The sequence below is a fragment of the Oryzias latipes genome, chromosome 3 (assembly GCF_002234675.1).
Source record: "Oryzias latipes chromosome 3, ASM223467v1".
Lineage (NCBI taxonomy): Eukaryota > Metazoa > Chordata > Actinopteri > Beloniformes > Adrianichthyidae > Oryzias > Oryzias latipes.
The window spans coordinates 13,481,310-13,496,067 of NC_019861.2; the positions used below are offsets into that span (position 1 = coordinate 13,481,310).

At 38.5% G+C, this 14,758-nt stretch overlaps 1 protein-coding gene across 1 annotated transcript; it reads left to right on the forward strand.

Moving 5' to 3' along the window:
• Positions 1 to 3,836: 3,836 nt before the first annotated feature.
• Positions 3,837 to 6,523, forward strand: LOC101174651 (cytochrome P450 19A1-like). The gene is made up of 9 exons (NM_001278879.1): positions 3,837 to 4,061; positions 4,135 to 4,285; positions 4,361 to 4,515; positions 4,591 to 4,755; positions 4,846 to 4,960; positions 5,040 to 5,151; positions 5,262 to 5,424; positions 5,561 to 5,802; positions 6,016 to 6,523. The coding sequence occupies exons 1-9, from the start codon at positions 3,875 to 3,877 to the stop codon at positions 6,280 to 6,282; spliced, it is 1,557 nt and encodes a 518-aa protein (NP_001265808.1). The 5' UTR covers positions 3,837 to 3,874; the 3' UTR covers positions 6,283 to 6,523.
• The last annotated feature ends 8,235 nt before the right edge of the window (positions 6,524 to 14,758 follow it).

A 14,758-nucleotide genomic window follows, 5' to 3' on the forward strand; every position in this document is an offset into this window, starting at 1 on the left:
AATTTTCTTGTTTCATCTTTCACTTGTATTTTCGATTTTTCCCAAACGGAGTAAAGGTTTTGCTCCCCATACTGAAATACAAAGCTCAAACATTTTACTCTGGCAGTTCCTGAACACACCAAGGTATGAGCACGCTCCATGAATGTAACTTTTCCTACATGTTCTAGTCCAACCACCAAATGTTTTACTACACTCATCTACTGTGAGAAGAAAAAGCGAGAAAAGTACCAAAATGTTTTGGTAAAAACGTTTTTTTTCTCTTGACTTGGGTCCAGTGGGACTCCTTTACAGATCAGGATATCCCTGGTATTTAAGTCAGGGGTGTTATATAAGTGGAGGTTATTATATAATTGTAGAAATAAAAATAAACAGAGAAGCTACAGCTTGAGCGGCTCGTATCTCCAAACAACTGCTTAGGGATGAGTTCATGCTTTGGTTGTTATCATATATGCCTGCTCGGTAACCCTGTCCTTTTCATTAGGAGATAAAATTTCAAGGTTCTCAGATAAGTTTAACTCTAATAAATCTAATTGTACATTTTTTTTAACTTACCAGTTATATTTTTAATTAAATTTCTTTATGTTTTTAAAATATCTGTGTTTATGTTTTTCTTCTGTGAGGTTTCACATGGGTGAAGACAGAGATGCAGTTGGACCAAAGCACAGCGCTCAGAGTCAGGGTTATGCAGGGGTTGTCTCTGCTTAATCGTGCAGAACAATCTTGGTCCAAGCGGCAATCATACAGGGCATCATTATTTCGGCAGGGCCTCAGCACACAGTCAGACGTTTCAACGGGGCGCATTCTTGGTTTGGAACGTGGGCGGCTGATGAATTCAGGGTTCTTTGGACAGAATGAGTAAAAAGAGAAATACGAGGACATACAGAATGGGACCCGACTAAAGCTGCTAAACTTCACAGTTTAATTTGTTAAAAGGAAAACAAAATTGGCCAAACAGAAACCAAAAGTTTGGTTTTTTATTACTACAAATAGGGCTACGTCAAATACTAAAAGGTTGCAAAATTCACCAAAACCCTGCAGTAAGATTATTTTGTGATCCAGAACAATTTCTGAAAAAAACATGCAAGATTTTAAAACGATTCATTTGAAGCAAACACATCAAAAATAAAACTAAGGCAGACCAACAACACAAATGTCCACAGATATATAATACATAGGATAATATGCCGTGACATTAATTGGTAAATAAATATACATCCACATACCCTTGTAAATAATTCAATTGCTAAGTCTTATAGACTAACAGACTCATTAGCTCTTATTCACACAAACATGACACAATGAGACAATTAATTAGTTTGTCTTGGAATTTAATTGCTTGAAAGGGAATGGGAGGAAGAAAACGTATCTAATCCCACCCCTGTTTTGCTTTCGTATAAAATAAAGACGAGACATTAAAAAAAAAACAGTGTCCACTCCAACAGTGTCCAGGGTGTACCCCGCCTTCGTCCAACAGTGGCCAGGTTAGGCTCTGGAACCCTGGTGACCACAGCTGGTTAAGGTTTGGATGGATGGATGGATGGATGGATGGATGGATGGATGGATGGATGGATGGATGGATGGATGGATGGATGGATGGATGGATGGATGGATGGATGGATGGATGGATGGATGGATGGATGGATGGATGGATGGATGGATGGATGGATGGATGGATGGATGGATGTGAGTCCAGAACTGGATTTTTATCAATACAGAATTCAAACAACAACTTTTGTACAATTACAAAAGATTATTAGTGCATTTTTTTAGAACAGAATATTAATCCAATGCCACCCGTACCACCATAACCTCTGTTAGTGGCACAGTGAGGTTCAGTACTGAATGCCATTGATGAAAATACAGAATACCTCAGAATGAAAGAAGATGGCCGAAGTGGAATAGTATGCAAATTTTAACTGCAACTGCCATCTCTCTGCCTTTTGGTGTTACTTTTCAAACTTGAGCAAACACACTCACATAGTAGCTCACCAAATTCTGGCACAAAGCCATTTTCCAACCCCCCCTTAATACCTTTGGGTTGCATGGTTGCTGGAGCCTATCCCAGATACTGTTCAATGAGGGTGGGTTACACCCTGGACAGATTGCCAGACACACATTGTCTGTGTCCAAATTTGAGGGCTGCGTTCTTCCTCGGCTGCCTTTGTAGCCTGCTTACTTCACAGCCCAATTCAACTACTCTTTCAAATGCGGCCAATGAATACAGCCTTCTTTTTTCCGATTTCAAGGATTGGTCTAGTGTAACCTTTTATACTATAAATATTCCAAGATGCGTTGCAGCTGAATCTGGGGATTTTCTGACAACAATGGCGGACTGTGAAGCAGGACCTGGATTTCGAAATAATTACATTTTTTTATATATACACCTCCCAGATTAAAGGTTGGATCAAATAAGCCAGGAAAGTTTCAGAGTTCACTACTCCTCTCTCTTCGGGACTCACGGTTGCTAAGCGACAGTACATTCACCTATGTAACGGCTGGAATTAAAAGGCTAGACTCTTCCAAAGGGACGACTTGGAATTTCTATTTAACCTTTGGGCTGTGGGAGGAAACTGGAGTGCCCAGAGAGTATGCATATGAAGAACATGCCAACTACACATGGAAGGGTCCTAGCCGGCATTCATGCCAGGGCATTATCGCCATGAGGCAATGCGCTAACCCCTACACCACTGTGCAGCCCCATTTTTAAAGACACCACCACAAAAATCAAAATGTGAAGACGTTAACATTGACATTTACTGAAACTAAACAATTAAAATGTTGACACGTGTGTACATGTTTGGGTGACAGTAAGTGTTCTTGTGTCCACTGAACCTTAACTAATGAAAAAGTTGAAAATGTGTTAGATTAATTTTCCTTCAACCTTTTGCTAATGTAAATGCAAACAGTGCATCACTCAACAGTCACTAAATGAAAACATAACCTGATCATATAGATCAGGTTATGTTTTCTGTAATACTGTCCAGAGACCATCTTTTTTACCAACTTCAGTCTCAATGTCATTTATGTATGTATATGTATGGTGATCAGCCTGAACAGTTACAACACACAGAAACCTACTGTACAACGAGAAAGCCTCTGTTTGTCTACACTAAGCAAAAGTCTGGTTATGGTGGTTTCACGGTAAAGGTTTAGGTCAGTTTTAAGGCATTAAGAAGTTTATGATTATAATTATGTTCTACATTATCTATATCTGCCTCCTGCTTTTTCAGGATTGCAAGGCAGCTTGTATTTGAAGAGAAATCCAATCTGGAACAGAAAGAACATGCAGTATCTTTTAGATAGATCTTTGAATGGGCTTTTTTTTTTACCAGGAAACTGCAGATCTGCCTTTCATATAAATTCTAAAAAGCTCAAAATAAAAAAATCTGTGAAAAATATCTTAGCATGCTAACCTCCAGCACCAAGTCGAAGCATTTTCAAAGATTAGAGAACTTTTTTCCTTGAGTTTTTCCAAACAACAATGTCAAATTTTACAAGATGAGGCTGCAGTTGTAGCTGATACTCCCGTCATCCCATGGCCCTGCTGTTAGGTGCAGGATATCCGACCAGGCTTTTTTGATGTTCAAAGAAAGAAGACTGCAACCTGTTACCCAACTGTCAAACAAAACCCCAGATCAACCTACCCCCACCCGCCTGTGTCCTGTTCATTCAAGGCCATAGGCAAGAACTCAACCCTCCAAGGTCTTCAGTGTATTGTTTACCCTTTCCTTACTATGTTGTGGCTTGTGTATTACCCTGACCTGGCTTGTGACCAGCTCCGACTGGTATAAAGAGAAAAGCGAGGAAGCTTCCAGTGTTTGCACACATCAGGTTGGAGCAGCTGTGCTCATTGTTGCTTGCATCCTTCTTTCTGATGGATCTGATCCCTGCTTGTGATCGGACAATGTCATCTTCATGTCTGGTGGCAGAGCTAGTCTCAATAGCCCCAAATACCACTGTAGGACTCCCATCCGGCATCCCCATGGCAACAAGGTCCCTCATCCTGCTCGTCTGTCTCCTGTTAATGGTCTGGAGTCACAGTGAGAAGAAAACCATCCCTGGTGAGTTTGATGCTCTCAATTTTAAAATAGGAATTTATCACAAACTCCTCATGATTTATGTTCTCTGCAACAGGACCTTCTTTCTGTTTGGGTTTGGGCCCGCTTATGTCCTATTTGAGATTCATCTGGACTGGTATTGGCACAGCCAGCAACTATTATAACAACAAATATGGAGACATTGTTCGAGTGTGGATCAACGGAGAGGAGACCCTGATCCTCAGCAGGTTGGTTACAGCTGCCAGTCCAGACGTTACAGAAGCAGATAAATAAGAGCATCTGACAGGGTTGTTTCTTTCCAGGGCATCAGCAGTGCATCACGTTCTCAAGAACAGAAAATACACCTCGCGTTTTGGAAGCAAACAAGGACTCAGCTGCATCGGCATGAACGAGAAGGGAATCATATTTAACAACAATGTGGCTTTATGGAAAAAGATTCGTACCTATTTCACCAAAGGTAAAATCTATCAACCAGAATTGCATTTTTCTGATTGAATATTGTACAATCTTTAATTATTGTTTTTTAACTTAGCTTTGACTGGGCCAAACCTGCAGCAAACAGTGGAAGTTTGCGTCACCTCCACACAGACTCACCTGGACAACCTGAGCAGTTTGTCTTACGTGGACGTCCTTGGCTTTTTGCGCTGCACAGTGGTTGACATCTCCAACAGGCTCTTCCTGGGTGTTCCTGTTGACGGTGTGTAGCTGTAGATGCAGCTTGTCCAAAGTGACCCACGAAGGATCATCCAGGGTCAGAAATAATGAAGTCAACTGTGTCACTGTGCAGAGAAAGAGCTGCTGCAGAAGATCCACAAGTATTTTGACACGTGGCAGACTGTGCTGATCAAACCTGACATCTACTTCAAGTTCAGCTGGATTCATCAGAGGCACAAGACAGCAGCGTGAGTTACTCGGCATCTTTTGAGTGTTTCCTCTCACAACAGCCTACTCTTAAGGATGCTTTCATGCATGCTTTCTCAGCCAGGAGCTCCAAGATGCAATAGAAAGCCTCGTCGAGCGAAAGAGGAAGGAAATGGAGCAAGCAGAGAAGCTGGACAACATCAACTTTACTGCAGAGCTTATTTTTGCCCAAGTAAGTCTAAGCTTTTCTTTTTTTGGGAGGGGGGCAGGTCTGGCTCTTTGGTTTTCAGAGGTGAATGTGGAAATTTTGGTAGTTTCATTTTTGGATTTCGTGCATTTTAGGGCCACGGTGAGCTGTCTGCTGAGAACGTGAGGCAGTGCGTGCTGGAGATGGTGATCGCAGCTCCTGACACTCTGTCCATCAGCCTCTTTTTCATGCTCCTGCTGCTCAAACAAAACCCACATGTTGAGCTCCAACTGCTGCAGGAGATAGACACCATTGTTGGTGAGCTGCTCTGTGAATCCCTGAAACAGTCCTTGATGTATTCTGGAGCTTGATAGCATAGTTTATCTGAAGAAAATCAAAATTACTCATGCTCAAAGTTGCAATGGGGGTTGATGACATCATCTTTTTGCTCCAGGGGACAGCCAACTGCAGAATCAAGATCTTCAAAAGTTGCAGGTGCTGGAAAGCTTCATCAACGAATGCCTGCGCTTCCACCCAGTGGTGGACTTCACCATGCGTAGAGCCCTTTTCGATGACATCATAGACGGGCACAGGGTGCAGAAGGGCACCAACATTATCTTGAATACGGGCCGCATGCACCGCACAGAGTTCTTCCACAAAGCAAATGAATTTAGTCTGGAAAACTTCCAAAAAAATGTGAGTAATTTCAACATTTGCGGTCAGGCAGACAAGGTTTTACAGTTAAAGCACGTGCAGTTAAAAAGCAGAACAGATCAGCTTTAAGTCTGTGACTTTCTTCAGCTAATATTGTTGTTTTGATTTAATTTAATAAATTATTGATGTGGATCGAAGTTTTTTTTAGGGGTGTCATGTGGGTCCTCTCATCCATTCTTCTCTTTCCTCCTCCAGACTCCTCGTCGTTATTTCCAGCCGTTCGGTTCAGGCCCTCGAGCCTGTGTTGGCAGACACATCGCCATGGTGATGATGAAATCCATCCTGGTGACTTTGCTCTCTCAGTACTCTGTCTGCCCCCATGAGGGTTTGACCTTAGACTGCCTCCCACAGACCAACAACCTCTCCCAGCAGCCTGTCGAGCATCACCAGGAGGCTGACCATCTCAGCATGACGTTCTTACCCAGACAGAGGGGAATCTGGGAAAGTCCCTCACCCTTTTAGTTGTTCCGTGACTTTGCGATTGTTTATATTCATATTACAAATGTATAAATATATTAATGCATATCCATTTACATATAGATATATACATATTCCATACATATAAATGTAAGACCACCAGTGCTTCATGTATATTTTATAACTGCACAATTTAAAGATCTTTTGAACTGTTATTCATCAAATGTTTTGCATTATGTGAAATGTTTTTTTCTTTTTTACTTACTTTACACATAAATTATTATACAAAACCTCTGTGTGATGGTCTTCCTTTTTTTGGGGGGGTGCATTGCTTTCTTCATTTTGGTTTTAGGCATACATTGAAGGAAAGTACTTTATGTAATTTGAGGACTAGGGCCTCCTCTAGATGGGACTGCGAAATCCCATACAGGAATTTGTCCCACATTACAAACCTTCAGAACTCACCTCAAGCAGTGGTTGAAAGGCAAGCAATCCATTTAACATTGATTTTTTTAACCTTCTACTGTGGTTTAGTCATATGACGTGCTTTTATTTGGATCTGTGTTATTCAGTTATGTTCTGTTTTTTTTTCCTTTTCAGGATGTACAATGTAAATTAGTAATATTGCTATAATCCAGTTTATCTATTACTGTCTGGATTATAATGTGTATTGTCCCCACCAAATAAATAGATAAATAAATACACTTCAAATCAAGTGGGAGAACCATAGGTGTAGACGTTTAAGTCAGCAAACAGACATGCTTTACAAATAAGTGTCTGCAGGAGTTACATTAGTAAAGAGGACAATAAAAATGAAAATTTTATATTTATTTTTTTATTTACCATTAAGGATCCCATAAACAATTACCAAAACACAGAGAAGTTCCATGTCATAAATTCCATCCTAAAAGTGTTAAATATCAAAAGGTTTTGCTATTAATAAATTTGATTTTTACTCAAAAAAGGATAAACTACAGCAATAAATTAGAAAAAAAGTCATGTTTTTTGTATTTACAAAAGCTGGTCAGAAGGGGGCAGAACTGCATCACACACAATGAAGGGCTCTGATCCCTAGGCACCTTCTAAATAAAGAAAGAAATCAAGTTAAATCAGTTTATTGTGCTTGTTTGCTCTATCTCGCGGCAAATGAGCCAAATATCACCCCCAAAACCCCAGACATCTATACATTGAAGCTGTTTCTACAGTCTGGACACTGAGGCCGCCTTAGAGGATTTCACCACACCAACATTTATTTCTGGTATGTTGATTTCATAACTCAGGGGTTTCATGTGGGTTAAAGTTCTGAGTTTGCAAAATGATGTTGCCAGAGACATCTGTCTTCAGAAAAAAGCCAGACATTTAGAAAAAAAAAGAGAGAGATAGAGAGAAACTCTCATCCCCATTCTGCCAACACAGAACCACCTGGGACCCGCTTAAGCCCACTGAAGGCAAAATGAAAATAATCTTTAGAAAAGAGAAAACCTACATAAATTCTGAGAAGATCAATCAGCATGTCCCTTCTAAAACATGTTTGCTTCAACAGTTTAATTTTTTTTTTTCTGAGAACATTTTTTCTATTTTTATAGCTTCTTGGCTGAAGCCAAAAAAAAACTGACTCTCCTTCTTTTTGATGTCTTCAATAGAGTCCTTGCATCTTTATTAGCTGCAGTAAATGCTGTTTCACATGCGTGCCGGAGTTTACTCAGCACATAATTATACTTGGTAATCTCAGATCCTTTTTAAAAATGCACACAAAAGTTCCAGGAAATGAAGAAGACAAAATAGATTTTTATCTCCTATTTTAAGGATAATCATTAAAAAGATGCCGTTTGTGAAAGAAAATCTGCATTTGGTCGTGTTAACAATCAATTTGTTTTTTCAAAAACCCCACAAGTTGTCAGTATGACTTTCATTCAGTGCAATTATTCTGTAGAATCCAAACCAAATTCATACCACAATGAGTAAAAGTGTTTCCTGCAGAAGCGCTGTTTCAAATTGTGAAGCAACGAAGGATGTGTTTAGCTGAAATGCCGCTGAACGACACATCTGACTAACCTGTCAACACTTAATGTCGGGTACAGGAGTAGCTGCAGGGTGAAGACGTGCCATAATTATCACATCCAGAGGCCTGAAATTACCTAGAGTTAGGATCTATCTATCTATCTATCTATCTATCTATCTATCTATCTATCTATCTATCTATCTATCTATCTATCTATCTATCTATCTATCTATCTATCTATCTATCTATCTATCTATCTATCTATCTATCTATCTATCTATCTATCTATCTATCTATCTATCTAAGTTTTATAACTAGATTCTGGTTATATATGCCAATATTTGGAGTCAGGGGTATATAAAGCTGCTACAGAAGGTTTTGCGTATTTTTGTGTATATGTTTATAAGTTAGTTTAATTCTTGTTATGAAGAAGTTGTTGTGTCCTTGGGTGAGATACTTAAAAAGCACTGTGATAATAAAGTCCTTTGGTTTATTCCGTTGTGAACCCGACTCGTACTTTTGTGTCTCTGTGATTCAGAAGATACTTTCTCCTGACAGCCATTTGACGCATCTGATGAAATCTCCTTTGGTAGTTCGACTGAGTATACCTTTAGCATTTACAGTTTTTCTCAGTCGCTTTAGTACAATTCTCAGATCAGAATTGAAGTTTGCAAATACGTGTGTGCATTTCTCAAAACAATTTGTACAAACAGCAAAACACTATGGATTTCTTGCAAAAGCCTGTAACTTGCTCAAAATCTTTAGTTCATCTCCCAAAACTAAGTCTTTATGTCATTGAACATGTCAGTGCCATCAGAATGTCAAGTCCTTGTGTCATTGTCTACGAACAAGACGGTCAAATTACTTAGTCATGTTGTCAATATAACTGTGTACTTTAGAGGGAGGTTCTGATGTAAAATATGGCTAAAGTTTTGATGACAATTATTGTAAAATGTAAGTTACACCTTTTTTGTTTGATTGCAGGAGACTGGACAAGATTCACATTTACACTTTTATCGTTCATATTGTAATTTGTTGACAGACCATGTCATACCAACATAGAAAAAACCCACTGCAAACAGTAACACAAAGGGAAAAGAAAGATAGGACAATATTCTGTACAACAGTACAGGCAGTGCAGTAGGAATTGGTGTGGTCTTCCTACACCTCTTGTCGTTCCTGTATGTTAGGCCACAAATTCTCATCCACATCACAGCGAATATCCTCTCTTGCAATGCAGCGAAATATGTTTGTCACATTATGACAACTTGGTCAACCATTTTGCAGTTAATGACTTATATGATGAACTAATCACTAGGTGTTTTGAGGAGTAAGACTATTGCACATTGAACTATATAATACATTTTGATCAACATTACATAAACAATTGATAATGTAGCAAAGAGCAGAGAATTGTACATAATCATTTGCATGGATGTACCAAAGCAATTGCAACTTGTTCAAAGAAGTGAGAAACTGCTTATATGATGTGCACAAGTGACATCATGATGTGAAGACTGAACAAATAGTTTTGGGAATTTCATTCTGATCTGAGAATTGTACTAAAGCGACTGAGAAAAACTGTAAATTGATACTGAGGTCTGTGGAGTCCAAGGAGAAGCTGTTGAATACAATTAATGGTGCAGTTATGTTTCCTGTTTTCCTTTCATCTGTCTGATCTCAAGGACTTTGATTCCATGTCTATATCTAATTTGTTTTTTGCTTTCTTCTGTTCTACTGAAATGATGGGTCTTAGGTTACAGTTTTTCTCAGTCGCCTTGGTGCATTTCTCACAGCAGAATTAAACTTCCACAATATGTAGTCATTTAGCTACAACCTAGTGGCATTCATCTTCTTAACCGTTTTATTCCCTTTCGGGGTCACGGGGTTGCCGGAGCCTATCCCGGCCACTTGGGCGTAGGCAAGGGATACCCTGGACTGGTCGCCAGTCTGTCGCAGGGTAGAATATCCTCAATCACACATCCATTCACTCTCACACTCACACCTATGGACAATTTAGAGTTGCCAATCATACTATAATCATACTATAATGTAAAAACGACCAAGTACCATCACAACGGACAACACACGTGTGATGACAGCAAAAAATGATCAGCCCATCATTCCAGTCCATGTCCAACTCTTTGAATTTAACTAAGACATGTGACCATACGGTGTGGTAGAATGTTCTAACAATGTTTCCTTTGCATTTTTTTGATATGGAAAACAACAGAGAGAAGAACTTTATGAGAAAAATGTAAATGGATTTGCCAGTTATTCCTGTTTACTTGTTTGTTTGTACACATATTTAATTTACAATTGATTATCTTGCAAAAAATCAAGGAATCTGGAAAACTTCACCTGCACTGTTCAGTATCCAGGTATTTATCACTGAGTCACACTAGTGGAATTTTTGGCTAAAGCTGCCCTGAATTAATTGTAGGTCAGTGAATAAAATTGAATCGGATCGTTCAAAATGAACCAAATTGTGATATGAATCGGATCGTTGTTAAAATGAATTCTTACACCGCTTGTGCTATCCTAGGCACTTTGATATTGGGAGTTGGGTCATCTAGACCCACTAGACAGTGTGCTAAACCTTTTTTCTTCAGTGATTTGTGAACCTCACTGGTGTCTATGGATTACATGAAATCTTTCCACCTTTATCCACCTTTGTCATGGTAGGGAGAACACGTCAATGTAAGGGTGGGGTCATCTAAGATGGCACAATAAGGCTGTCTTCATATTACATGACATTGGGAAGCACCTCCAAAGTAATCAGTCACAATGAAAACATGTTCAAACCTTTTGACTTGATTGCTCAAAGATGCTGGAGTGATTATGAAAGTGACTACACTAACACTTTCATTGACATACATACTTGCTTTTGAAGATCAAATGATCAGTTTTGGCATTAAGGGAACTTAGGGTGCTTTTGAAGCATGAACTACCCATTTTGAGCCACTAAGTTGCTTTTGTGCAACTTAGTCTCAGTATTTTTGATAAAGTGACTCACTTACACGTGTTACCATGTTTTGCAGTTTGCACAAATTGTTTTGAGAAATGTTATAGCAGTGGTATAAACTTTAGTACTGTTGTGAAAAATGCACCAAGAAAGATTGTAGGTGTTCACTACTACCTGTTGCCAGCAACATGCCAGCAGAAAAAGCAGTACAGCAACATTGGGGGCTCACTGAGCAATCTACAACCTTGTGGGCCACCTGCGTACCTCGTACAGGTTTGCCCATTTTTTGGCAGCAGACAGCTGGCCGTTTTGACAAATGCATAAAATTAATATTATTGGTTCTTAATTTAGAGTTAAGAACATCTCATGCTTTGAACAGCAAAACATGAACTAAAATTTGTTTGTTTTTTTTGTTTGTTTTTTTACAAAAGTCCAAAGAGTTTCTTCTGATTGGTTAAAGCATTAACACCATTAACAACATTTTTTATACCTCCATGCTAAGAAACGGTGACAGCTCCACACAGGTCACAACCTATGTACACAACCAAACACAAACTCTGTCCTGGGCTAAATTTTTCTCATGGTCACGCTACGCTCTGCTTAAGTTCCCTGCTGGATTAGCGCTTCATTAAAAAGAGAGCATTGGTTGCCATGGAGACATCTACCACAAAGGGAAAATGGATCATCTTTCTACATTGTCAGAACAGTGTCAATGTGAATTGTACCTCCTACAGATTGCAGTGACACCGTTTTTCCAAGATGCTGGGAGACATTTTCAATTTTTGCATGTTTCTCAGCCGCTCTTGAAGTGGGTGCATCTATTTACTAAATGTGTCAGGATTTTTATGGCCACAAAGAACTAGTACAAAATGTGTCATCCTGCTCCTCTTAAGAAAATGTCATTTTTTTTCAGGCTGGTCTTTCTAAGGACCACTCGAAGCAAACGCCAAATATTCACTTTTTGGCTTTTATGAGCAGATTTTATGCAAAATCCTGTCGCCAAGTATCAACAAAGGGAAAAGTTGTACTTCTTCAGCACATAAAGTTCTTTTTAATGCTTGGTTTTCAAAATTATTTCACAGTTTTGATAGATTGAAGCAGGTTTAATTTATCTGCCCTTCCTCTACTTTCTGGTGGAATTATCTGACTGCAGAGCCAGGAAAACAGATCTTTAGAAGCATCAACAAAACTATGTTTCTACAGAGAAAACTACAATAACAGGTTCTTAAAAATGATAAATTAAAATAAATAATCAATTTCTACTGTAATTATTTTGAGATCAAGAGACATTTTTAGTTTTTCCAACACCTTTTGTGATTCTGTTGCACGGCTAATGTTAAGACATGTTCATGAAATTACAACATGAAAAACTACATCCTTCATGGATGAGCTTCCAGCGAGGCTGGGCTGTGCACAAGTCTAATATTCTGCTTCATCTTCACATTTCTGATTCTTGTAAAATGTTCATGCTCACTCTCAAACAAACAAAGCCGCTGTAGACTAACATTATACTGTTTAATCTCAGGGCAATAACACCGTGTGTTTCTATTCATACCCACACGGCCCACACACTCACTCTCCATTTCACTTCAGGCCACACAAGAACATAGCCTTATTGGCAGGATCAAAGAAGCTCTGCTTGTTGTTATTACAAGCATATCTTTTTGCCTCTGCAATATTGCAGTAGAGTCAACATGGCACGCACACACACACACACACATGCACAGTGTCAAAGATAAGTGAGCCTGGGGCAGTAAGATGGGAGGCTGATGCCATCTGGTGCCCGGCCTTCCCGCTGAGCAGCAGTGAGCCCCACACCTGTGGTGATGGTGACGCCTGCAACAATTGTGGGGCCACCAGCTGCACACCCACCTGCCCCACACAAAAACACTTAAAACATATTCAAGTTGATTGCTCAAATGAATGAAAAAAGTTCAAGTTTACGTTTACTCATTTGTCAATAGTACCCAGATTTTCCAGATGTGTGTGTTTTGCGTGTGTCTGTGTGTGCACGTCTGTGTGAGTGCGCTGTTGTTTCATTACAGTATATGTGCAGGACAGACTTAATGACTAATCATGATCCATAATTTTGGCATAACGTGTTTTTAATGACATCATTACTTAGACCAATTACTTATTAATTTTGAAAAGTGAAATATTTCAGTTCATTTTTCTTCAGTTTATTATTTCAGTTCAGAACTTCTTTGTTCTCCAAGTTTTTTCAGAATCAACACAGCTGAATTTTTTTTTTCGTTAAGAGCTAGGATCTGATAATAAGGAAGCTACTACTAAAATGAGTCAAAATCATTTTGCTCCATACTTTTGACAACCAAAAAACTTGATATAAGACTCAAAGTTGCAGTCACTTTTGGTTCAATTTTACGGATGTTACTTTACTTCCTAATTCTCTGCTGTCAAATGGTCGTGTGCATAGCAAATATGTATATATTTATACATATTATTTTACAGACATGTTTATATTTTGTCATATTGTTCTTTTCATTGTTTTTCTTTTCTTCTTTGCACTGAGATGGTGACTCCTTCAATCTCATTGTACACATGGACCAAGTGACAATTAAGGCATTTCTATCTATCTATCTATCTATCTATCTATCTATCTATCTATCTATCTATCTATCTATCTATCTATCTATCTATCTATCTATCTATCTATCTATCTATCTATCTATCTATCTATCTATCTATCTATCTATCTATCTATCTATCGATCGATTTATCTATCGATCTATCGATCTATCTATCATTTCTACTTATTACACTAGTTTGTGTCACTGTTATCAAAATAAACTACAATTAGCTACAAAAAAACTCATAAAAACAATCCTTTTGGTTATATACTTACTATAACATTCAGTTGAAAGTCATTCTAACTAACATTCTAATAGTTTTTTTTGTTCTTTGTTATTTCTAAAGGATTATATGAAAGCCCTTGTTTTTAGATTTTGAGAAAAAATGACTCGCATGGATTTGTATGGACAGATCATTGACTTATATCGACAGATCATTTTAGTACTTTCTAGTGATTTTTTTTTCTTGATATCAGTGTTCTTCTATTTTTAGGTTGGCTCTTTTCACACTGTATGAAAAACTTAAAAAAATGATAATTTAAATACAGTACAACACAATAAGACAGGAGTTCTTGACATGAACAGAGGGGTGCTGCAAAAACAAAAACTTTAAGCACTTCTTTATAACTTTACTGTAACACCTTCCACTGTTCTTGGAAAGCCTCACTGCTGGCTAATCAAGTTTTTCCACACGGAACTTTTTTAACCTTGTCTTTATGGGCTGTACTCGGAGCTTCAGGTATAGTCGTGCCTATATATTATTTAGCTTTTTATTGGATTGTCCAAAATGTCTTAGGTTGCTGAAGGACTAAGATTGCCCTAAAAAAGAAGTCAAGAGTCTTGCCTAAAAAACAACCACACAATGCTTTTAAGGTCCAGAAGTCGTCATCTTTACCTCATTAGATGCAAAAACACTTTCCTTGAAGCTCCAGTCACATTACTTTAATGAAAGTCTTACGTTTTTAT

Bases quoted from the DNA above. Each gene is read 5' to 3' on its own strand.
- LOC101174651 (NM_001278879.1), top strand. From the start codon at position 3,875: ATGGATCTGATCCCTGCTTGTGATCGGACAATGTCATCTTCATGTCTG. The intron at 4,516-4,590 runs GTAAAATCTATC...TTTTTAACTTAG, and splicing joins TCGTACCTATTTCACCAAAG to CTTTGACTGGGCCAAACCTG. The intron at 5,803-6,015 runs GTGAGTAATTTC...TTCCTCCTCCAG, and splicing joins TGGAAAACTTCCAAAAAAAT to ACTCCTCGTCGTTATTTCCA.